This window comes from Silurus meridionalis, chromosome 11, assembly GCF_014805685.1.
Source record: "Silurus meridionalis isolate SWU-2019-XX chromosome 11, ASM1480568v1, whole genome shotgun sequence".
Classification (NCBI taxonomy): Eukaryota; Metazoa; Chordata; class Actinopteri; order Siluriformes; family Siluridae; genus Silurus; species Silurus meridionalis.
This window is the reverse complement of record NC_060894.1, coordinates 5,056,258-5,079,226: the sequence shown is the minus strand read 5'-3', so window position 1 is coordinate 5,079,226 and position 22,969 is coordinate 5,056,258. Positions and strand designations below refer to the sequence as shown.

Below are 22,969 nucleotides of genomic sequence, written 5' to 3'. Positions count from 1 at the left end.
CCTCCAACAACATTATTAATACAGTGATTAGATTGTGAGTGAATGATGCTATATAATCTTGTTTTATTTTTTTATTAACAGCCCTTCCAGTGCAACGCACTTACCGCCACCTGGAGGTGTCCCCCACAGACCTGGATGGAAAAATCCGGCCCTGAATCCGAATCATCCCGGCACACGCCAACCCTCCGTTTCCTCCACATACCCACCGGATACAGATTTGGAGCCAGAAGGTTCAGAGCGCCCACGTTTGTCTCCATTCCCAGAGCAAGCACGTGATTACTCGACAGAGCTAAGTGTAACAGTGGCAGTTGGTGCATCTCTACTCTTTCTGAATGTCCTCGCATTTGCCGCGCTCTACTACAAACGTGACAAGCGGCATGAAATGATGCTACTGCAACAGAGGCGACGCCATCGACGTCTCTCACCTCAGCGTGGCGCTGCTGGTGCCTCAATTCCTTCGACAGCCATTGCTGTGGGCAACGACCTGGAAGAGGAGCTCATGTCCCTGAGGATGAAGCAGCAGAGAGCTGAGTTGGACCTAGAGCCACTTAGATGCCCGCCAGATTACACACTGGCACTAAGGAGGGCACCTGATGATGTGCCACTCATGATGCCCATTAGCGCCATGCACGCCTTTAATACATACCCCCCTGCTCCTGGCCACACCCCGAATCCAGGCCCCGCCCCTGGTTCCAGCTCTAGCTCTGTGCATACCAACAATGCTTTGCCCCATCAGCACTCAACCACTCGTGTATAGTACCTCGCCAAGCTCTCAAAACACTTAAAGACTACCTGCGCCAAGACTGGTGCTCTGCAGAGGTAAAACTTTTGTCCAGTTCAAGAATGTCCAGGTCCGATCCTGGAGTTCTGGAGTCCGGCACAGCTTGGCAATATTCATGCTCAAAGGTAAAACCAAACTTTACTGGACTCCAGAACTGGGAGCCTGTAGCCTGCTGGTCGAAAGTCAAAGACACTGGACTCATGTCCTTACCCAGAGATTCTGACCAGTCCAGATGCCTCGACTTCCTCCTACTGGAAGATTTAATGACTTGGAGGACTAAAAACCTTTATAGACATGTACAACACGTTCTTTGTCCCATTTAACTCCTCTGATCCTCACTGTCTCAGTTTTTTTGGGAAAAGAAAAGAAAGAGTTTTCAGATAAGGAACCGAAGTGGAACAATTTAGCGGGAACCGCATTTGCCCTCAACTTTTTCTCTCTTTAGTCTCCTGCTAAGTATTTTTTTTAACCGCACTTGCCATGTTGCGTTTTTTTCTTCCCATCACTTTTTTTTTTGTTTTGTCATCCCCTTTACCTACTGCAGAACTTTTTTTTGCCTAAACGGAACACTTTTATAAATCAAGAGAACCTCTGTGTAATACGTACTATCAGGAACCTTGTGAGGACATTAATGAGAAAAGTGAAAAATATTTGAATATTTAGTTTTTACCAGCATTTCTGTGCCAAGTACTGTGATATCCATCTGATCAGACTCCGAGGCGAGAGGACAGACTCGGATTGGGAACGCAGCCGAGGATCGCATTCTGTGGAATTTAGAAGAAGTCACTGAAAAAGTGCCAAAATCTTGCTTGCTTTTATTTACTTCTCTCTTTTTCTCTCCCGCTCTCTCTCTCTCTCTCTCTCTCTCTCTCTCTCTCTCTCTCTCTCTCTCTCTCTCTCTCTCTGTCTATCTTTCTCTTTGCCTCTCTTTCTTTTGCACTGTTGCTGGTCTGGGATGAGATTTTAAATCTATAAGCAGAATATCTATATTAAAGTATAAATATAGAATTATGAAAATTTATATCTTGTTTGCTCTCGGGGAAAATTTGCATGATTTATTTTTTAAAAGAAACGGACATGCGCACGAAATTCCTCGTCCTGTTTTGTTATCGCCGTCCTTTTGTTTCCTGCTTTTCGAATGTTTTTTTTTTGTTGTTGTTTTTTTGTTTGGTTTTTAAACGGCTCCGCTATATTGTGCGCTTCGTTCTGAGATTATTTTCCTTCTCTAGAGACTTATCAGGAGCATATCAGGAAAAATGGAAACTGAATATGATCATAACAAGAGAAAAAAGGATGTATAGATCCCTTTTTGTTCATTTTTCAAAAAGCTGGAAATCTCGGGAAACGCAGAGCATCGAGGAAGAACTTATTGAACCTACAGCATCCCTCCATCTCTCTCTCTCTTTTACCCCGTCTTTGTTTATACTGTATATTACGCTACATTTACATCAAACTCGCACAATATGTAATGAGATCTCGTTCTTTTAAATTGTATTCTTTTTATTCCTTTTTTTCACTCCAGTTGTCACACTCAGTCAGGGTGCTACAGAGCCCGCCGAGGGATCCATCGAACAAGGATCCGAAGTGAACGGATGGACGCAACACTCCGTGAACGAATGAAATGCTAACCGTAATGACACGCCCTCGTTTCTTCGCTCTCCTCATCACCGCCTTTCTGTTCTTGTCTCGTTTCCGGAAAACACTCAGCGGATTGATGGATATAAAAAAAACTTGAGGAAAACAAAACAAAAAAAAAAACTAAGGAAAAAAATTCAACCTACGAACTGTACATTTTTTTGAAGTTGTACGAGATGACACGGTCTTTGTAAATATTCTGTTTCGTTGTTTGGTTTTACAGGTGAACGGCTCTTTTGTGAGAACAGGTGCAAGTTGAGGTTCTATTGTTTTGTTTTGTTTTTTTATTTACAGACCATTTTTCTTTCTTCCTTACCTAATTTCTTTAATTAGCACGTAATGTAACGACGCTTCTCCTGAGCCTTGGGGGGGTGGGGTAGGGTGGGGGGTTAGCCCACATCGACGCCACGCTTAGTACTGTATCGTGAACGCTTTAACACATCATCAGGAGGAGGAGTGAGCGCTTAAACTCCCTCTCATTTAGAAGCCTGAAAAGCACAGCTGTCTTTTAACGCCATGGCGTACAGTCACGTCACTTCAGCAAAGCCGTAACAGACACATGACCCCCATAAAAAAGTCGTAACACAAAGTTCATTACCAAAAAAATCATTACCTAGGGTCACATGACCTCAGCAAACACAATTATGACAATGTCATAGCTACATCGTCACCACGTGTACTGCTATTCTCTCACTTTCTTACACACACTTCTTTCTTTCTTTTTTTCTTTCTTTCTTTCTTTCTTCTTTGCTGCTCTTTTCCTTCTTCATTACAACACATTCTTCCTTTCTTAATTTTTCCAACCTGTCTGTGTTTGGGTGATGATCTATTGAAGCGTTCACGATTAAAATCGTCGTATAACCGATTTAAGTTGATCATTGTTGGTTCATTTGATCACATAGTACGGTGGCCGTGCAAACCTCAGTCCTCGAACACGTTACGGATTTCATTTCCCGAAGACTAAAAACCTCTCTTCGTGTCATATTTCCAAAATAGAGAAATTTCAACTGTCCATATTTTTGTACAGAGGGCCTGAGAGGCAGCGGACAGACTCGCGAAGCACACAGTCACCAAACCTCACACGGTGGTGATCCTCTCGTCTGCCGTCGCCACGTGGAGGGTGGGGTGAGATATATAACAGATATTTACTAAGTGCACCTGCTCTAATATTAACGCCAGGGTTGCCAGATATACACTTGCACCTGTTGCTTTCCATTTTGTCGGGATGATAGTAACGGGTTTGGGAGGGAAAAAACAAACAAACGGCGTTCATATTTCTATTTCATATAAAGGCTATTACACACTGTATGTTGTGTATCTGAACTGGAGATCATTAAAACATGTTATAAAACACACGGGAGTGTCTGGGTCATTATATAATGCTTCAGGAGACACCACACTGAGGTGTGTGTGTGTGTGTTTCTAATTTTAATGATGATACTTGGTTGCAATACCGGTCTCGTCCACTAGTGATAAGGCAGAAGCTGTGTGTTTGTGTGTCCCTTTTTTGTTTTATTGTTTTAATTTTTTTTTTCATGTTACTGTATTTTCTTTTCTCTGTCTCCCTTTTTTATTTTAATTTTTCATTTTTATCACACGTTCCCTATTCTTTCTTTCTTTAAGTAGTGATGGACATGTGAGCACAGCTCCCTCTAGTGATAAAGCAGAAGCTCTGTGTGTGTGTGTGTGTGTGTGTGTGTGTGTGTGTGTGTTTTGTTTTTGTTATATTGTTTTCATTTCTTTCTTTCTTTCTTTCTTTCTTTCTTTCTTTCTTTCTTTCTTTCTTTCTTTCTCGATAGGTAAGTAGTGATGGACACGTGTGTGAGCACAGCTCCCTCTAGTGATAAGGCAGAGGTTCTGCGTGTGTGTGTGTGTGTGTGTGTGTGTGTGTGTGTGTGTGTGTCCACACAGTATATAACAGTGACAAATGGTCTTTGTTAATGTTTCTTTGTACTTCACAGCAAACTCATAAAGAGCAATTCTGACAAAAAAAAAGAAAGTAGTGTGTTTCACTTATTCTGGAGAATTCCGTCTCTTTTCTTTTGTGTTTCAGACCTTTCCTGTTCATTTTCTCTAGTCCCAGACATGCACTGCATTGATACAGGTGTTAATAGAGTGTAAAAAGAGATTAAATTGTTGTGTTTGCTTTACTCTCTCTCTTCGTTTCATTCATTCTTTCTTTTTTCACTCTTTCTTTTTCCTCCCCCTGAGTTGATCTGTGTTAATTAAACACTTTAATTCATTTCAATACAATTCTATCCGGTTTCTTGACACTGGACAGATTTACAAACATAAGAAGGTTATATAACAAATGTGTATATATATATATATATATATATATATATATATATATATATATATATATATATATATATATATACGTTTAGTGCCTATCATTTTATCCCCAAAGAGAGCACCAGTGGTCAAGGCAGACAGTGGCCAAGGAAAAACTCTGTGAGATGGTATTGAAAAGAAACCTTGAGAGAAAGCAGACTCAGAATGGAAACCTATCCTCACTGTACATGATTCTGACACTGATTGTAATACCTGTTTCATTCTCATGCTTCAGCTTCCTTCTGTCCCATTACTGTTCAGGTTCTCTTTGTTCTCATGTTCACTGATAGGCACTTAAATACAGAACTGTTTCTGCCAACTGCAGTCCTGAGCCATTGTAGGAGACTGTGTATTAATTACAGTCCAAATCCATCCTTATAGTATTTGAGTTGCTCAGTAATTGAATTTAACATTGTACATGGTTCTGGTACTGACTGTAATACCACCTTCGTTCTTGTGCTTCAGCATCCTTCTCTCTTATTACGGTTCTCATTCATTCTTTCTTTTTTCTTCATATTATTGCCTTTTCTTTGCATCACTTTATAATTGTATTTCTTCATTTTATTCTTAACTTTCTCAGAAACTTCATTTTACAGTGTACATGGTTTTGTCACACTGATTGTAATACCACGCTTCAGCTTCCTTCTCTCATTACTGTTTTCTTTCTTTCTTTTTTGCCTTTGGCATTTCTTTTTCTGTACCATTTTTTTTTTTACCTTTATCACACATCCCATATTCTTTCTTTCTTTTCATGAGAAACTAGGAAAATGGTTTTGTGACACTGACTGTAATACCGCCCTCATCCTCTAGAGCGTCCTTCTGTTTCGTTACTCTCTTTTATTACTGTTCTTTTTCTTTCTGTCCTTTATTTCTACATACCACAAAAAAGTCAAACTCATTTTTCTAGCCCGAGCTTTGCCTCCTATAAACAAAGTCAAGTGTTTTTTCCGGGCAACGTGCTTATTACGCACACTAACGGATTCTCCTAACGTAAACTACCGAGGGCCGAATCCTGAATATCATCCCAATTACAATGGAGTGCACTACATATTAAGGTGACGGGTATTATTTGAACTACCCTATATAGTGCATGGCGGTAGGTAGCAATCAGCCATTTGTAACTCGACTCCAGTGTCGAGGCAAAGTCCTCGCTGATTGGATAAGCGTGTCACGTGACGGACGACGAGCAGCCATTTTTTTTGTGAAACACAAACAAGACGAGAGAGAACGGTGAGCGTTGTGAAATAAATAAATAAATAAATACATATTAAAATAAATAAAATAAAACAAGGAAAAGTAGATAATCGGTTCGTCGTCGCGTTTGTAGGGGACAACTGCAGAAATCGGGTGTGTTTCATTCGGATTTGTGTGTTAGGGCGATGCACGCGCGTGCAAACGGTGTGAAGTCGTAGAGAAGTTTGCGTGAAGGCGTTATTAGCCGCCTGGCTAGCCTGCTCACGCGCGCTCGCAGGCTCCAGTTTTGTTCATCCTGCAGAAGAATAAAAGGTAAGAAAGAGCACGTTTTCTGTCATAGATTCTTGCAATAATCTTCGGAACGTTAACTAAAACAACAACGAAGTTGTTAAGGCCTTGTGGGGATCCCCGGGTTAGAGTTGAAGGAGCGGCCCAGGCAGCCTGAAGAAGACAGGGGCTAGGGTGGTGGTACATTCCGCCTCATTTACTTTCCGCTTGTACGCTTGTTCTTTTTCAGTGAATAAAATATGAATAGATCGTTAATATCACTTAAAGAAGCATTCTGGTATAGTAGAGCCGGTAAACTGTGTAAAATATTTTCATAGTATAAAATCGCTGACGGTCTTCCCGGCGGAATCCCGAATGATGCCGTTTGTGTTGCGTAGTGCCCTCGAGCATATGCTTATTCATACACTATGTAGGGTGCCTATGAAGTAAGTAGGCCGCGATTTTGAACAGCTCCCGCTGGCTGGCTTGTTATGGAGAATCTGGTTGTTAAGGAAAAAGGAAAGATTTCTAATAAATTACAGCCGTATATAATAGTTCATTCTGTTTGTAAAGTTTATTTAAAAAATACATACGTTTATATTAATTATAAAGTTATTAATTAGTGGAAATAAATAATTCTTTAAGGTAATCTTGGGATTGGGATTATTGTCACTGCTATGTAATAAGGTATGGGTTAGTCTAGTTCAGTAAGTTATAATATGATTATAACATGGAAGTTGTTATGGCTCTGGCTAACTGATAGGAATGTTGGGGGTTGTAGCCCCAGTATCATCAAGCTGCCATTGTTGGGCCCCCAAGCAAGGCCCTTAACCCTGTGCTCTAGCAGTGGTGTATTATGGCTGACTGTGCACTTTGACCCCAGCTTCCTAACATTGCTCGGATATACAGAGAAATACATTACAGCACAGTGAAATGCTATGTGACAACTAAAACACCCTTTCTTTCTTGCTTTTTCTCTTAATACCAAATATTAATAGATAGAAGCACGTGAAGCAAAAGCCTTTATCCTGGCCAGATTGTGAATTTTATGTCAGTTACAGTTAAAGTAAAGATCAAAACTGACTTGCACTAAAATCAAATATTACCTGTTAAAGAATCAGTGGATTTAGATCACATGTCAAAAACGTTTTCTGTCTGTTATTGAATTACTAAATTCTACACATACACTTGAGTGTCTAAATGATTGTGTTGTAGGTGTTGTCTGTTTGCTGGTCACTTTACACTTTATTTATTTTTTTGCTCCTCCCCCTTCTCATCTGCAGGTCAGACCAGACGCCAGACAGAAAGAGAAAACGGTCAGGTGATAGTGACCGAACGATACACAACAAAACTGACCTGGAACACTCGCCCTCATGTGCATGTTCACTCTCAATTAAAAAGAAAAAAAGAAAATATTTTTATCTATATTACAAATTTTCCCCCACTTAAGCTCTTAGTCAGTTTTTGGCAGCTATCAGTTCACTGATACAGAGCTCACGAACACCACACATACAGGTGACATCGTACATCATCACTGCTCCTGCTGTCTCGCTCGCCCAGGTAAGAGGACACTGTTTAAACAAAAAAAAAAAAAAAAAGCAGTGTTGTATTATTTTGTGAATACAGTTGTGGTATAGTGAGAGGAGAAGTGGTAGTTTGGTGGGTAAGATGTTTTTAATTTGTCTGAAAGGCGATGAAAAACTGGCAAGTTTAATTATGTAGTTAATCCTAAACTGCTCCTCAAACACAATGCGTGCTTGCTGAACAAGGGTAGCCTTATTATTTGGTCTGAAGAATTAGTTTAAAAAAGCAGCGACATCTAGTGGCTAACATAAGCTATAGTGATGATAAACTTAAGTGTTTCTTTACATTTAAATACAATTACTCTTTTAGAGTACTTCAATAATAACAAATAGGTGGCAGTATTATTAGTGAGTGTGATTCAATGAAATACCGTTAAATTTGGTACAGGTGTTTGCACAGGTGGGGTTTGGAATTGTCAAAGCATCACTGTCACGTTTTGGTTTTTGGTAAACGCGTTTTGTATCCAGTGATGTGCTTTAAAGGAAAACAGTTGATCTCGCTTTAAAGCCATGTCCATTTGCGATATCTTTATTTATTTATTTATTTATTTATTTATTTTTATCACAGACAAAAAGCATGCTTAGATCTATCATTTCACAGAATGTGCTATGAGAAAGTAATTCAATCCTAATAGGACTGCACTAAAAAAAGGAGGAGATTGTTAGTTATATTTGTCCTAAGCAGGAAGTTGAGATATTTTATTAATGTTAACAAGCTCAATTCTGCTTTCACACATTTACTCTCAGACTCTGATTTGTTTGTAAAGATTTTTAAGATGTTAATATTGATATTAAAACCTTTTTTGCTTTGCTTTTATTTTTTATTTTCTACATGTCAGCAGAACCTTTGAGCCCTGAGAACACGAAGAACATGACTGCTGAGACACTTAACTTCGGTCCAGAATGGTAATCTGATTTTCTCTCTCTCTCTCTCTCTCTCTCTCTCTCTCTCTCTCTCTCTCTCTCTCTCACACACATATTAGCTGTGTTTACATTTGACTTCCCCATCACACAGGGAAGCAGATGTTTCCTGAAGGTCAGCGTGTGTTTGAAATCATTTAGAGAAGTCTATATGCAAACTTCACCGATAGTCAATGCTTTTACCATAGACACTTATGCTTTGAAAGATTATGTTAGACACGTAACAAATAATAATGAGGATTATTATAGGGTATGTGTGTCTCCTTTCCCCAGGCTCCGTGCACTGTCCAGAGGAGGGAGCATCACGTCCCCTCCTTCTTCCCCAGCAATGCCAAAGTCCAAGCTGGCTGATTACCGCTACGGCCGGGAGGAAATGTTAGCACTTTACATCAAAGATAACAAGGTGAGTGAGAGAGAGCACGAACACTGATCGAGAGGGAGACAAATGCTTCTGGCTAAGTGGACTGTCTGATCACTCTGTGTGTGTGTGTGTGTGTGTGTGTGTGTGTGTGTGTGTGTGTGTGTGTGTGTGTGTAGGTCCCTGAGGATCTGCAGGATAAGGAGTTTGCTGCCATCCTGCAAAACGAGCCACAGCAGCCTTTGGCTCTTGTGTCTCTGACCGAGGAGGAGCAGGTCACTACACAAACATCACATTTTCATTCCAACCACGGATTTATTTACCTCTTATTACTAATATTAATACTAATATTAGTAGTAATAATACTACTATTTTTATTTATTTATCCACAGAGGAACTTCTCCATGTCGGTGAACAGCGTCGCTGTGCTCAGGCTCATGAGCAAAGGGGTCGGGGCTGCCACAGTGGGTGTGTCCCGAAGCCGGGGGAACGGTAGAGGAGGACGAGGTCTCTCCTTCCCCCTCCGTCTTTCTCTCTCTCTCTCTCTCTCTCTCTCACACACACACACACACACACACACTCACTCTCACTCTCTATTTATATAAAGAGGTGTATTTATAGTAGTGTGCAAAAGCCACCTTTAGATTTGTTGTTTCAGCAGTGGTTTAATGACCATATATAATTATATATTTTTTATTATGTCTCTTTAGTAGAATACAGCCAGAAAAATACAGGAAATTTTTATGCAGTATTTAAAGAAAATCTGAAAAACAGCTTCTGTAGGCTAAAGTGGCAAGTATTTCATGTTACACTTGAGCAAAAGCAGCAATCTGGGTCTTGGAAACCTAATGGAATGGAACCCTTAATTAATGTCATTGCAATACCTGTATTTGTCCATCTGTTTTATGTTAAAATGACTACTCTGAAAAAGGTCTATTACAGCAGGCTTGAGCAAGACATGTTTGAGCATTACATACTTATGGTGTATGAATTTAATTTATTGAACTTGCAATCACATTAAGACCTTTCAATCACATAATTCCATTTAAAATGCAAAATATCACAGAATTTGGAAAAATGGAAAGGCAAAGTGAAATACGCAAACACACTGGATACAAGATGTGGTATTTAAGCTGTTGTTAAGAAATTTGACATCAGGAGAGGTCAGGGACAAAAATGGACTGGGAGGCTAAATAAAATGTCAAAATCTCATGAGATTGTTTGGGTTTCTTTGAGACTAGAAGTGTAGAAGGGTAGCAGACAAGAAACTACTTTTTTGGAAAATGGAACCATCTCAAACTATATATTCGGCAAATTTTACCCATAAAGGGTTTTAGGTTTCTGTTGAAGACATTTTTTTGGCCTTACTTTTGAAGTAGGGAAATTGTGATTTGTACTCATACATGTTTTGTTTTATTTGTTTGAAATGTACTTTGATTTTCTGAAATGTTGTGAAGCACTTTTGGGAAGCAAAGTTGCATTTAACTGATATTTAAATAAATAAAAGAAGTTGAAGTTGAAAGGGATCAGGGTGAAGAGGCTATGATTATCTAAAGCTCACAAAGATTGGAATGAAGATCAGTGGAAAGGTTTTAGGGTGTGATGAATCCAAGTTTGAAATGGTGGCCGTGGTTGGTTGTGTTGTTAACAATATGTGAGAAGAAGAGGTGGCAAGAGATGGAAGAATGAGTGCCTTCAGTGAAACATGGTGGTTGTGTTTTGGTTTTAAGGCTGCATTTCTGCTAGTGTTGTTGGTGATATTGTCTGAACTAAGTGAATTACAGACGTTTTAATTAATATCCTTTTGGAAAGTAGGATAACGGCATGATGAAGATCTCAAGCACACTGCTTATGCAGAAAAATCACATTTGAATGAAAAAACAGCTGATAAAACACTGACAGTCATGGACTGGCCTTCAAAGAGTCCACAACTGAATTTTATAGATGCAGTTTGCTAATCTGGAACGCAAAAGACAATCTAAAGCTAAAGAAAAACTATAGGAAGTACCAGAAGATTTCAGATTTACTTCAGAAAACTTTAGGATAGTACTCTTCTAAAGAGTCCAACGTGTTTTTTTTTTGTTTGTTTGTTTGTGTCTTAATAAAGAGATCGAAAAATAAATATGCATAGTCATTACAACTTAGCTAAAACAAAAAAGCTGATGCTGACATATCTTTGGTAGTGCTCTATCTGTATATTAGTATGAACAATGTGTAAAGCAAGCTGTTTTATATTTATTAGGGAGAGGAAGAGGAGAAGGAGGATTCTACCAAAGAGGAGTGGACGAAGACGTGGGGTTTGGACGCAGTCGAGAGTTGCACCACAGCCAAAGCTGGGATGACCGGTCCGTTCACAAATGACGAGTAACGTCTTGTTCATAAACTCACAAAAAAATCTGCTGTTAATTTGTTTATCCGCCTCCCTCATGTTTCAGAGGTGACCGTCGTTTTGAGAAGCCGCTGAGAAGAGAGGGAGGACGTGGAGGTTTCGAGGACGGAGGAACGGGGAAGAAGGATTACAATCGCTCTGACAGTGATAACTGGCGCACACTGCGTGAGGAGCTGGATGAAGAGGATGGAGGTGAAGACCCGGGTGTTCGCTGGAGGATGGCTGTGACTCGCCGTGATGGTACACACACACACACATGCGCACGCACTTACACACAATACATATTGGTGTGTGTTCGGTCAATGAATTAGTTTTTGCTCTTTGTATCCTCTTAAGACGGAGGCCAGCGCTCGGCTGGATGGAGAGAGCATGCAAACGGGGACGGGCGGCGCAGGAAGTTCGACTTTGATTTCCGGGATGGTGATGGTGTCCGGCGGAGGGCAGGGAGCGAGGGAGGAGAGGAAGACAGAGACAGGCTCCCGGAGTGGTGCACTGATGAAGACGAGGGAGAGATGGGCATGTTTGATTCATCTGGAGCATTTATGTGCATTAAGGTGAGCCAGAGCTTTTGATTTTATTGATCTGTAGGAACATGGCCTGTTCATCACCTGTATTATACTGTTCAGGGTTATTTCCATGGTTATTGAGACGTCTCTGATCGGCAGGTCACCCTTTAGGATTGGAGAGTGCCTAACTCCATCATGAAGTGCGTGTGTAATATTTTTTTATTTTTTTTATTTAGAAAATGTCAAAAGACCAGGAGTTCGAGTTTGAGGCTTTAGAGGAGGAAGACGAGCCCAAGTGGGAGAAGAACGACAGCTCTTTTGAGAAAGGTGAGAAGTGTGTTGTTTATCGTATTCCAGAGGAAGGCTTGGTTAAACAGTAACGTTTGCTCAATATTTCCTCACTTTGTCTTTTCTAGCGGAGGACACCGAAGGACACTCCGGAGCGCTTGATGGTGGAGAGATAAAAACTACTACTACTGTTACTACTACTACAACTCCTCCTGCCTCCGTTTATGTTTCCGCTCTCAACTTAGAACGGGAAACACACCAGTCGTCTGTTGCTCCGCCCATAAAGTTCAGCCTCCAGATTAATGAAGGTATTATTCATTTAGTGGGTAATATTTTAATTCAATAATAACTTCAGTCAATTAAAAAGTGTTACATTGAGCTTAATGGACAAATTATGTAAAATGTGTGTATTTACTTTTACAATTTTTTGTAAGACTTTAGAATTTCCTCTTAAATCTAACCCTGATTTTATGTTGTCGCCTGACGTGTTAGTTTGTACAGTTTATGTTAATACAAATGATTTTCCCTAAGGTCCCCATAAAATCCTGATAAATGTTCATCTTTAGTCTTCATATTCATGGTGGAACATAGCTAGTGACGCTTCCTTTCTGGAGAGAAACGTCTTCTAAATCTTATAGATTTTGTCAGTGTATTGAAGCACACTAGCTCATAGATAATCTTAATGCTAACAAGCTTTTTACTTCCATATTTCTTACTTCCTGATGACTGTAAATGTGTGTTTCAGACACAGTTCCAGTAGGGGGCAACACTCAACCACCTCAGAGCTCTCCTGCAGGAACTTCTCCACTCCTTCTCACCTCTCCTCCTGTCTCCACCACTGACATCCTGCCACCTAGTGGTGACACCGAGGAGGAGGACGGCATGACGCACATGCAGCAGGTCAGCGTCGGTTCTGTATTTGCCCCTAAATTTGCATTACTTTAAATTTTATTAACTGCTTTTTTACTTACCTTATTTTTTACTTTTTACTGTGTGGTAATTGTAAATTAATATTTTCTAATATTTGAATAATTCTTAATTTTTCCATCTTTTTATTTTCTGTTTTTTTTTTTTTTAACATTAAGTATATTGTTATTTTGCAGTCTATAGCATTTTGTTGATATTTCCATATTTTATATATTAATATTTAATTTTTATCTGTGTAAACCCTCATGTAAGGCTCATTGGCATCTTGAATTCATTAGAGAGGTTTGTGTTTTATAAAAAAAATCCTGAGAAGGGTTTGTAAGGAGTCAAAGGTAATCGGTTGTGATGTTGTATGCAGGAGGCAGAGAAGATGGTGGCATCTCTTCAGGACACATCTCTGGAGGAGGAACGTTTCACGCAGGCACTGCAGGAGAGCCACGGAGCTGCTGTCACTCACACACACGCACACCCCATTGCGCGCGCACACTCCCACCCCAACACACACACACTGCCTCACTCAGCTGGAGCCCTGCCTCTCACTCACGAGTCAGCCATGAAGTGGTTCTACAAAGACCCTCAAGGAGAGGTCCAAGGCATGTAGCTTATTTTTACCTCTTAACAATCTTGTGTAATGTTTATTTTGGTCATTGTTTTTTTTTTTTTTTTTTTTTTGCTCTTCTGTTTTATTTTACACTTTAATCCACTGAGCCTGAACAGCTTGTCCTTTTTTTTACAGGATTATCTCTTTGGGATTTCTTGCATAACAGATGGTTTGATTAAGGTTGTGTGTGTATGCTGTTTCCTCAGGCCCATTCAGTCCAGTGGAGATGTGTGAGTGGTTCCAGGCCGGTTATTTTACCATGACCCTGTTAGTTAAGAGAGGTTGTGACGAAGGCTTTCAGCCTCTAGGAGAAGTCATAAAGATGTGGGGACGTGTGCCTTTCTCTCCGGGACCATCACCTCCTCCCCTGCTGGTGAGTAACATGGAAATGCATGTTTTGAATGTTGTGTGTTCTGTTAATTAAAACTGTGTGTGTGTGTGTATAGGGCAACATAGACCAGGAGATGTTGAAGAAGCAGTATGAGCAGGCAACCAATGCAGCTCTCTACCAGCAGCTCCAAATGAGATTCCCACACGTTAACAACAGGTATTAACTGTTTTAACAAAATCTGTAATTATCTCTTTGTTACATTCGAGGCCAGTTGCTTTATGCTCTTTCACTCTGTGTGTGTGTGTGTGTGTGTGTGTGTGTGTGTGTGTGTGTGTGTTTTTTATTCTTTAATTCTTTTTATTATTATTATTTTTTATAGATGTGGTGATGCAGGAATGATGACTTCTATGAACCGGTCAGTGTCAGAATCCTGGGACATTCATACCTCATCCTCACAGACATCAGGTACTGTAATACTGTTTTACACACTCACTCTACATGCTCCCTCTACACACACACACTACACACCAACACACACATACGCCTCTAACAACCAGCACTGCTTCATGCACACACAGTTATCGAGAACACTATGTGTACAGCACTGCGTTAGGAACTCTGTGTCAGGAGAACTTTATTTACAGCACTGCATTAGGAACCCTACATAAGGAACTCATTGTTAAAAGAGAAGGTTTGTAAAGAATTTGAGTTGAAGAGGTCCAAAAGGGAACACTTTGAACCCTTTGTTTAGAGAAGTCCATTAAAAATAAGTCATTAGGAACCATTGTTTAAAGTCTTTGTTTAGAACATTTTTATCACACTCTGCTAAGAAACACTCTCGTAGAAGCTCCATTTGTTTGTAACACTTTGATAGAACACTTTTAGGACGATTAGCATCAAAGCTGAAAAGATCAATGCATTCACTTGCCTATTTTAAACTCTGCTGTTTTGTGTTGTATTAAAGGAAGTTCATCTCTCGCTTCCTCTCTCCCTTCTGCAGGTGCTGATGTCGGTCTGTGGGATTTGACCATTACTAATTCTCCTCAGGGTCCAACTCTTGAGCAGCTGCAGAAAGTAAGACTGGTCTATTGGGTCAGTTTTTCACAGCATATCAATGATCATGTGTGTCATTTGTCATAATGTGTGTGTGTGTGTGTGTGTGTGTGTGTGTGTGTCAGCTCCAGCAGGAGAGGCGTGAAGCTGAACTCAGGGTGAAGAGGGAGGATGAGGAGCGAAAACGTCGGGAGGAGAAGAGAAGGCAGCAGGAGGAGCAGAAGAGGAGAGAGGAGGAGGAGTTGTATAGACGCAAACGCGAGCAGGTACAGAGTCTAATCTCACAAATCGAAACACCCGCTGATTACGTAACCTACACAACGTAGAGTATTTACCACTATAAACATGAGGAGCAAATCAATGCATATGTGTATGTTGAAATCAGTGTGTGCTCACCTGCAGCAGTGTCGTCAGCAGGAGCTCCTCATGAAGCTGCTCCAGCAGAGTCAGCAGCGGGATGTGCAGGGAGGAGCAGGCTGGAGCTCGGTTCAGGCAGGGACGCTTTCTCTGGGGAAATCTCAGGGAAAGAACCTCGGTCTGCTAGAGCAGCAACAGCAGAGAACTCAGCAGAGGGTGAGATGCTCATCGCTACACACACTAGGATTTCACATCATTCTTAGCGTGACTGCATGATTTACACTTGCTGCCTGATTTGCCCATCAGCAAAAGCCTTGAGGTTTTCACTATACCCCACTGAGGACACCAAATTAGCTGCATAGAGTTATACAAGCAACCACCTGGACTTTCATATCCAATGCACTGCATAGCAACACCGTAGCGACCACATGAATTATCATGGCAGCAACCTAGCATTAGCAATTAGCAAAATTAAGAATCTGTACTAGCTGTGCAAACAAAAAATTTACTCAAGCTAACACAAGATTAAAATGTCAAACATTGTGCTTGTAGATTTTAACTTGAGTGTCCCAATTTTTTTCTATCATGTTTTCTAATCCTGATTTTATGAATGTGTGTAGCATTCAATGGGGCAGTGGAGCGACGGCTCAGTGGGAATGTGGACGGGAATGGAAGGGAAGATTAGCAGCAGTAGTAGCAGTATGGGCATCTGGGACGAGGCGCTTAAAAACCAGGCCAACCATTGTAACGTGGGCATGAAGACCAGCATGAGTGCCCCCTCATTCAGGTACATACACACATGCAAAGCTTACAGAAAGCTTAAGACTTTAGGGATAATATTTATATCACAGTATGCTTGCTCACATGCCAATATATAAAGAGCCCCCTTGTGTGCATGTGTGTGTAGTAGCGAGCAGTACATGATCAATCGGAATCGGAAAAGAACAGAGGAAGAGGAGCGACTGCTGAAGCTGTTACAAGGCATGAAGCCTCAGCAGGACGGATTCACCACGTGGTGCGAACAAATGCTGCACGCTCTCAACACCTCAACCAACAACTCGTCCTCCTCTGTGGATGGTAACGCAGCTCACCTCGACACACAGTCATATGTAGATGTGGTTTAGGGGGCATGACGTTAAATATGGAAATATAAAGTGATAAGTCTTTACAGGGAAAAATAATGGGGACAGATTCCTTTCTGTAATAATGTTTTGTTTGTGTGTGTATTTAGTGGCCACCATTGTGGCGTATCTAAAGGAAGTGGATTCACCATACGAGGTTCACGACTTTATCCGCTCATACCTGGGTGACACGGTAGAAGCCAAAGAGTTTGCCAAGCAGTTCCTGGAGCGTCGTGCCAAGCAGAAGGCCAACCAGCAAAGACAGCAGCAGCAGGTCACTATTCAGACATGACTTTGCTTTTATTACAATTCACTGCACGTGTGTGTAAAAACATTTGCCAGTTCCTGTTGTTTTGAGCCATGCATATTAAATACACTAATAAAACTATATCAAGCACATAGCAACTTGCTGGATATCCCTTTTACCTCTTACCAACACCCTTGCAATCATTTGCCTATAGCCACCCATAGCAACCACCCAGATAACCATGTCCACCTTCTACCAACACTTTATCAATCACTGGCCTGTTGCTGTAATCCTAGCAACCAACTGTGATATTATAGCAACCTTGTAAGAAATACCATAGCAGCCTCCTTGAAGTTGGTTAGCATAGCTTAACATTAGCAGCAAAATACACCGGGATACCATCCACTTAACACCTCAGAAACCAGCAAAAAATATCACAGCAACCTTTTACACCTTTAACGTTTAGAAATTTTTCACTGGTTTAAATATTTTAAAAACACTGTATTTTTGTGTGTACAGCTGTGCAAAGAGATCGCAGGACTGAATATGAACTTCCCCTTACAGGTGAGTGTGTACTTAATTTAGTGTTTTGTTTTGTGTGGATTTCACTTTTGCCCTGTATTTATAACACCTGTGGACTTTTTTGCAGTCTGTTTTCCAGACGAATCACATGAGCAAAAGCAGCAGCATGTACAACAGCCAGGGTGGGAAAATGAAAAAACCCAGCACGATGCTCCACTCGGATCCCAGTGTCATCGGTTAGCAACACGCACACACTCCTCATGATATGCTGTAAATTTGTCATTTATCGCTGAACTTCTGTACCACAGCTACCTGGTAAACATATCCACCTTCTAAAAAGACCACCTGAGATACCGTAGCAAGTCCCTAACCCTTTTTGCATTCGGACCAGTTTCATGTAAGAAAATACATCCAGGGGCAAAGGCAGTCCGTGGTCCTGCTGGGGGGGATGTGTATATTGCATTAATATTATACATACGATTTAATTATTTTAATTACATATAATGAAAATGATACTTATCATAATAAATAAACGGGAGCTTAATTTATTGATGCATAGGAAAAAACTACGACTGAGACAAGTGGGGCACAGGCAGAAGTGGTCTTTCATGTCATTTTATTTTTTCGGACCATGAAGACAATAAAATATAAATAATTAAAAAATTCAAAAGTCCATGGCCCGGTGGTTGGGGATCCCTGCCATAGCAACCGCCAGTATGATCATATCTACCACCTACCACCCCATGAGCAACCACCTGCCCAAGGCCACCACGTAAGATACTGTAGCAACCACTATTATAACCATATGCACCTCCTACACAAGGATCTGTCTAACCCATGATGCATTAAGAACAAGATTGGCATACTGTAAATTCATCATTGTTGTTGGAAATATTGAATGAATTTAAGCAGTAGACGTGTGTGTGTGTGTGTGTGTGTGTGTGTGTGTGTGTGTGTGTGTGTGTGTGTATACGTGCACACTGCAGGTTACTCGTTTTTGGGCTCGAGCGATCGGATGATGCTGGGAGAGATGGAGGCAGTGGAGGATTACTGATCCAGCAGAACCTTACTTGAGTATACCTGAGGCCTTAACCTGGAGCAAACTAGCAGACGAATGTGCACTGTTCTCTCCCTCACTCCATCCCTCCCTCCACTCTCTTATGTCTCGCATTCTGGATAATTATGGAGAGTGGATCAGAGGGGCGGTGTGTGTTCGGAGAGAGCTCTCACACCTCTTTGTCAAAGCACCTTAACTAAGCTATTGCACTTTATTACCAGAGTTTCAATATTTGAAATCGAGTGTTTGACTTTATTTTTTTTTTTGTTTTTTTTTTTGTTTTTTTTTTACAAATTCAGAAATGTGTGAATATCTCGATACACACGTTATGTGTAGAACCATTTATATACAGAAGCATATGTGAGTTGCACGAACGTGCACGTGTGTGTGTGTGTGTGTCGGCGTGTGAGGAGGCATTCTTAAAAGACAAACACTGTCGTATTTTCTTTTTTTTTTATAAAAGCTATATAATAAAAAAAAAACTTGAAATTTGCACTTGTTTAAGAAAAAAGTGGGGGGAAAAGTAAACAAAAAAAAAGAATTCGTTTAGGATAATATTTTTGGAGTGTGTGAGCGGTTTGAAGAAAAGTCTGCACAAAGAACTTTATTACAGAGACTTATAAACGAAACGCCATGTTATTATTTTGTTCAAGAAAATTTTTTTATATTTCAACATAGTGTGTGTGAGAGAGCGTGAGGAGATACGAGTGTGTGCTAATTTCCTTTTCAATTGTACAGATTTTTTTTATTATTTTTTTAAAGAGACATATGATAACATGGGACTGTGTGTGTGTCTTGTCAGTGGTGCTGTATTGTTTTTCTCCTCTGTTTTGTTGAGGATGTTTAAGTGTTAGGCCTCGTTCCAATCCCACGTTTTTAACACACCCCCTTGTTGACTTGGCGCCTAGACATAACTGAGTACGAGTAACATTTCAGAGCCTTGGCGAGCCATTTAGCCGTTATTGGTGTGTGGAGCGATTGAGTGCGTAACTCTGAGCGAGCTGATAAGCAGTGTTGAAGTGTTAATAGTGTAGCGCTTCTATTCTTCGTAAACACACCACAAAACTGTGTAACATTTATTTCTCCCTATCCTGGAGGACCACATGTGAACTAATTGCCTTTTGTGTGTGTGTGTGTGTCTAAGAAAGAGACAACCTTACTTTTCATTGTTTCATTGCTGTTTAAGGAAAAAAAGGATTTATTTTTTTATAGTTGCATACAAAGTATTTGAGACTCTTCTGTGATCTGATTTGGAGCACTTTCAAGGCTGCTACCCTTTTGTCATATAGTTCTTGTTTGTTTGGTTTTTTGTTTTGTTTTTTTTTTACAATTATTGTTTTTGGGGAACTTTATTACATTTGAATGTATTCCTAAAATGTGTAACGGAGCATTACGACGAGCCCCGGAGTTTTCACTCATGTCAAAGTCTTGTCGGGCTTCGACACGGGGGAGAAAAGACATTTTCAGAAGGAAACGGAAATGTCCTGCTGTTCTTCCAGAACTTTCTCCAGCAGTGAACCTCGGGCCAATCAGAGCCAAGGATGTGCACCGTGTAGCAGTAGATGCCTTTTTATTTTTTATCATTTTATTTTCATTATTTTAGTTTTTTTTGCAACGAGAATTCAAAGATGGTGCGTGGTTTTTTTTTTGGTTTTTTTTCCTTTCTTCTTTTCACCTTAATATCTTTAAGATGAAGAGACTTTTAAAGCCTGAGGATTATTACTATTGGTTTTCGGTACTTGATCTAGAAGAAAGGAAATGCATTTCTTTCTTTTTTTTTCCTCCTCGTTATGGAGTATATTTTTTGCAAAAGAACAAAAAAAAATGTAAAAAGCAGCAATAAGGACGACACCATGCTCGAGGACATGCTTTCTCATAGCAAAATGGACTGGTGTTCTGGTGGAGTGTTTAAAGTCCTCGAGAGTTGGACACATGTATCGGCCATCTTGGAGAACTAGACTCAAGTTTCTTACACATTTTGAGACAAGGTCTTGTTTGTCCTGCTGCATTCACCATCTTGTAGGAGAGGACTTGAGACTCCTACGGTGTGGAAAAAAGTAAGACTATATCATATGAAGGAAAACTCTAACACCATGTTCTGCAAGAAACTCCTCAGCAGAACAGCTTCTGGAGAACATTCGGGTGTGTTAGACACTTTGATTTAGATGAAAAAAAAAAAAAAAAAAGCACAAGTGACAAGCAGTGATGCTTCCATTACCTGCTGGTCTAGAACCCCAGAGAGAGTAGAAAACCCACTGCCGCAGGTCCTAAAGGAAGAGGAACGAGTGAAACCACAGAGTTTCAGCGTGAGGACAGGTAAAACTCTTTCCTCTTCTTATTTATAGAACTGAAGCTCAAAGAGTAACCAATATACATGTTATTTATACTCTCACATCGGGATTGAATCTGGATTGGCCATTTTCTCCACATGCCACTGTGTGTATATACATATTAATTTTAGTTAATAATTAGTTTTAAGTGTTGGGGTATATTTTTAAGTGATTAATGCTAATACAGGACAGGAGTTTGTTGTTGGTGAGTGTTTACTGCACACATCCATCCACCTCATAGGTGTGTGGCAGATCAAGATGCTGATGAGACAGCATGATTATTGCACAGGTGTGCGTCAGGCTGTAACAATAAAAGGCCACTTTAAAATGTGCACAGATGTGTATAATTCTCTTATAAATTGCTGAGGAATTAAACGTGATCACGCTCTTATTATATTATTTTTTATATATATATTTTCCTGTACCTTGCATGACCTGGAGTGTGTCGTCAGTGTCGGGGTGTGAAGCTCATGACTGTGTCCTGATCCGACTTCTCTTTGTTTTTGTTTTGTTTTTTCTTTTTTTTTTTTGCTGACAGCGTCCCTGTGATCGGAGCCTGCTTTCTCCTGGAAAGAAGAAAGGAAAAAAAGACATCAGAATATCCGCTGTGAGGCTTCCAACACACTGACCTGAATACTCTCGCCTTCACGCTTACCTTCTGTTTCTAAGGCATGTGCCGATAATCGTTCGTTCGATATCATTACAATACTCAAATACGCAAGACTTCAGCATTGTTCCATTTAGTAAAAGCTGAGACTTAGTGTAAATAACAGAAACCACACACTAGCAGCGCCTCTGTGCCAAGAGGAAGCCTGGATCAGTTCACAGTGACAACTGCAGGTAATCATTTCTGGCCAAAGTGGAAAGAAAATTCTACCGGGAATAGAACGAAGAAAAAAAAAATGTATATCAGCACATGCCAACTATTTTCATTCTTTCTTCCTGCTTCATTTCTTTTACTTTAAATGTCCTCTTCATGGTCATCTATAAAGGGCAGGGCTTAAGTTAAACCTGATCATGGCATCAACACTATATTTTAGCATGCTAACCAAGTTGGTGTTTGTTTTATGAAAACGTCCATGTTATGGGTTATAAAAGTTTAATTCATTTTCAACCAGACCTACGGTATGTGAGGTAACATTAATACTAGCAAGCATTCTCGTAGCTGGCTGGTCAAGCTGACCAAGAACGATTTGATTTTAAGCTCTGCCCTTTTTGTGTATATAATGTACAATTTTCTTTCTTTTTCTGAGAAATGTCCCCCTTTTTGTATTTTGTTGCCATGCCTTAAACTGTACAGCAGACCATTTTATCTCGACTTGCTGGTTCACAAAGGCGAGTGTGTGTCAACAGTCGGAATGCAAACACGCCCTCATCTGGGGGCGCCCCCCTCAGCTCTGTATATACAGTTTCCATGCTACAGCAGTTTTAAGGTATTATTAAAGATTTTGAGAGCAATTTTTAGCAAAAAAAAAAAAAAAAGGATGATAGCCCCGCCCATTTTCCATTCCTTTATCCAGCAGCTACAGCAGAGAAGTGATACGGAGGGCGGGGTTTGTGGAGTTTGTGCTTTGAGAAGAACAAAGTATGATAAACAGAAAATAAAGATTTTAAAGATTGAAATGGTTTCCTGGTTGGGTTATTTTTTTTTTTTTTAGTTTGCTTTACTTTATAAAGATGGCAAGCCTAGCATATGTATATCCTTAGAATAATTTTTTAAAGGAAGTGTAGAACAGTCAATACTTTTTATATTATGATGAATTATTCAGTCAAGTTTTTTTGATAATGCAGGTGCTGGTAAAGTGAGTGTAGTTTTGCTGATTGTCCACAAGAGGGCACATTAATAAATTAAATCGATTAAATCCCAAAGGGTGCTTTTTGGGCTGTCATTGAAGCAAACTATATTGATATATAGCCATTTTTAAAAATCGGATTAATATGGGGAATAATAAATGAACAATGAGCACAGCTAAATACATTTAAACACTGAGAAGTCATTCATTACAAACACCACATATTTTTACCCTGATTATCATTATCAGCTGATGGAAAGGTGTGGGATGAAGTCAACAAGTTACATTTAAGACCAGCTCTTGTTTCCCATGCAGTTCAGATATTCATTCATTTAACACAAATGAAAATGTACACCGCAAAGTCTTACCTTGTA

General features: G+C 40.1%; 2 protein-coding genes across 5 annotated transcripts in view; both read left to right on the top strand.

Annotated features, from left to right (window-relative positions):
- Positions 1-3,771, top strand: part of nlgn2b (neuroligin 2b) — a 59,267-nt gene extending 55,496 nt beyond the window's left edge. The window contains exon 10 of the mRNA XM_046861854.1: positions 82-3,771. Coding sequence (XP_046717810.1) covers positions 82-757 — 676 coding nt within the window. The 3' untranslated portion in view covers positions 758-3,771. The remainder of the gene's footprint in view (positions 1-81) is intronic.
- A 2,215-nt stretch (positions 3,772-5,986) lies between these two features.
- gigyf1b (GRB10 interacting GYF protein 1b) lies at positions 5,987-22,425 on the top strand. 4 transcript variants are annotated; one of them, XM_046861851.1, is made up of 26 exons: positions 5,987-6,256; positions 7,495-7,771; positions 8,634-8,700; positions 8,989-9,118; positions 9,253-9,348; positions 9,466-9,541; positions 11,316-11,418; positions 11,509-11,702; positions 11,799-12,016; positions 12,205-12,295; positions 12,385-12,564; positions 13,002-13,156; positions 13,542-13,776; positions 13,991-14,157; positions 14,231-14,331; positions 14,495-14,580; positions 15,116-15,189; positions 15,294-15,434; positions 15,571-15,741; positions 16,146-16,312; positions 16,433-16,602; positions 16,757-16,920; positions 17,413-17,457; positions 17,543-17,651; positions 18,402-20,788; positions 21,341-22,425. In XM_046861851.1, the coding sequence occupies exons 3-25, from the start codon at positions 8,666-8,668 to the stop codon at positions 18,467-18,469; spliced, it is 2,976 nt and encodes a 991-aa protein (XP_046717807.1). In that variant the 5' UTR covers positions 5,987-6,256; positions 7,495-7,771; positions 8,634-8,665; the 3' UTR covers positions 18,470-20,788; positions 21,341-22,425. The 4 variants fall into 4 exon arrangements, with proteins under 4 accessions (XP_046717807.1, XP_046717809.1, XP_046717808.1 ...); XM_046861853.1 differs by having other exon boundaries at positions 9,466-9,580; positions 15,586-15,741; XM_046861852.1 differs by having other exon boundaries at positions 9,466-9,580; positions 15,574-15,741.
- The last annotated feature ends 544 nt before the right edge of the window (positions 22,426-22,969 follow it).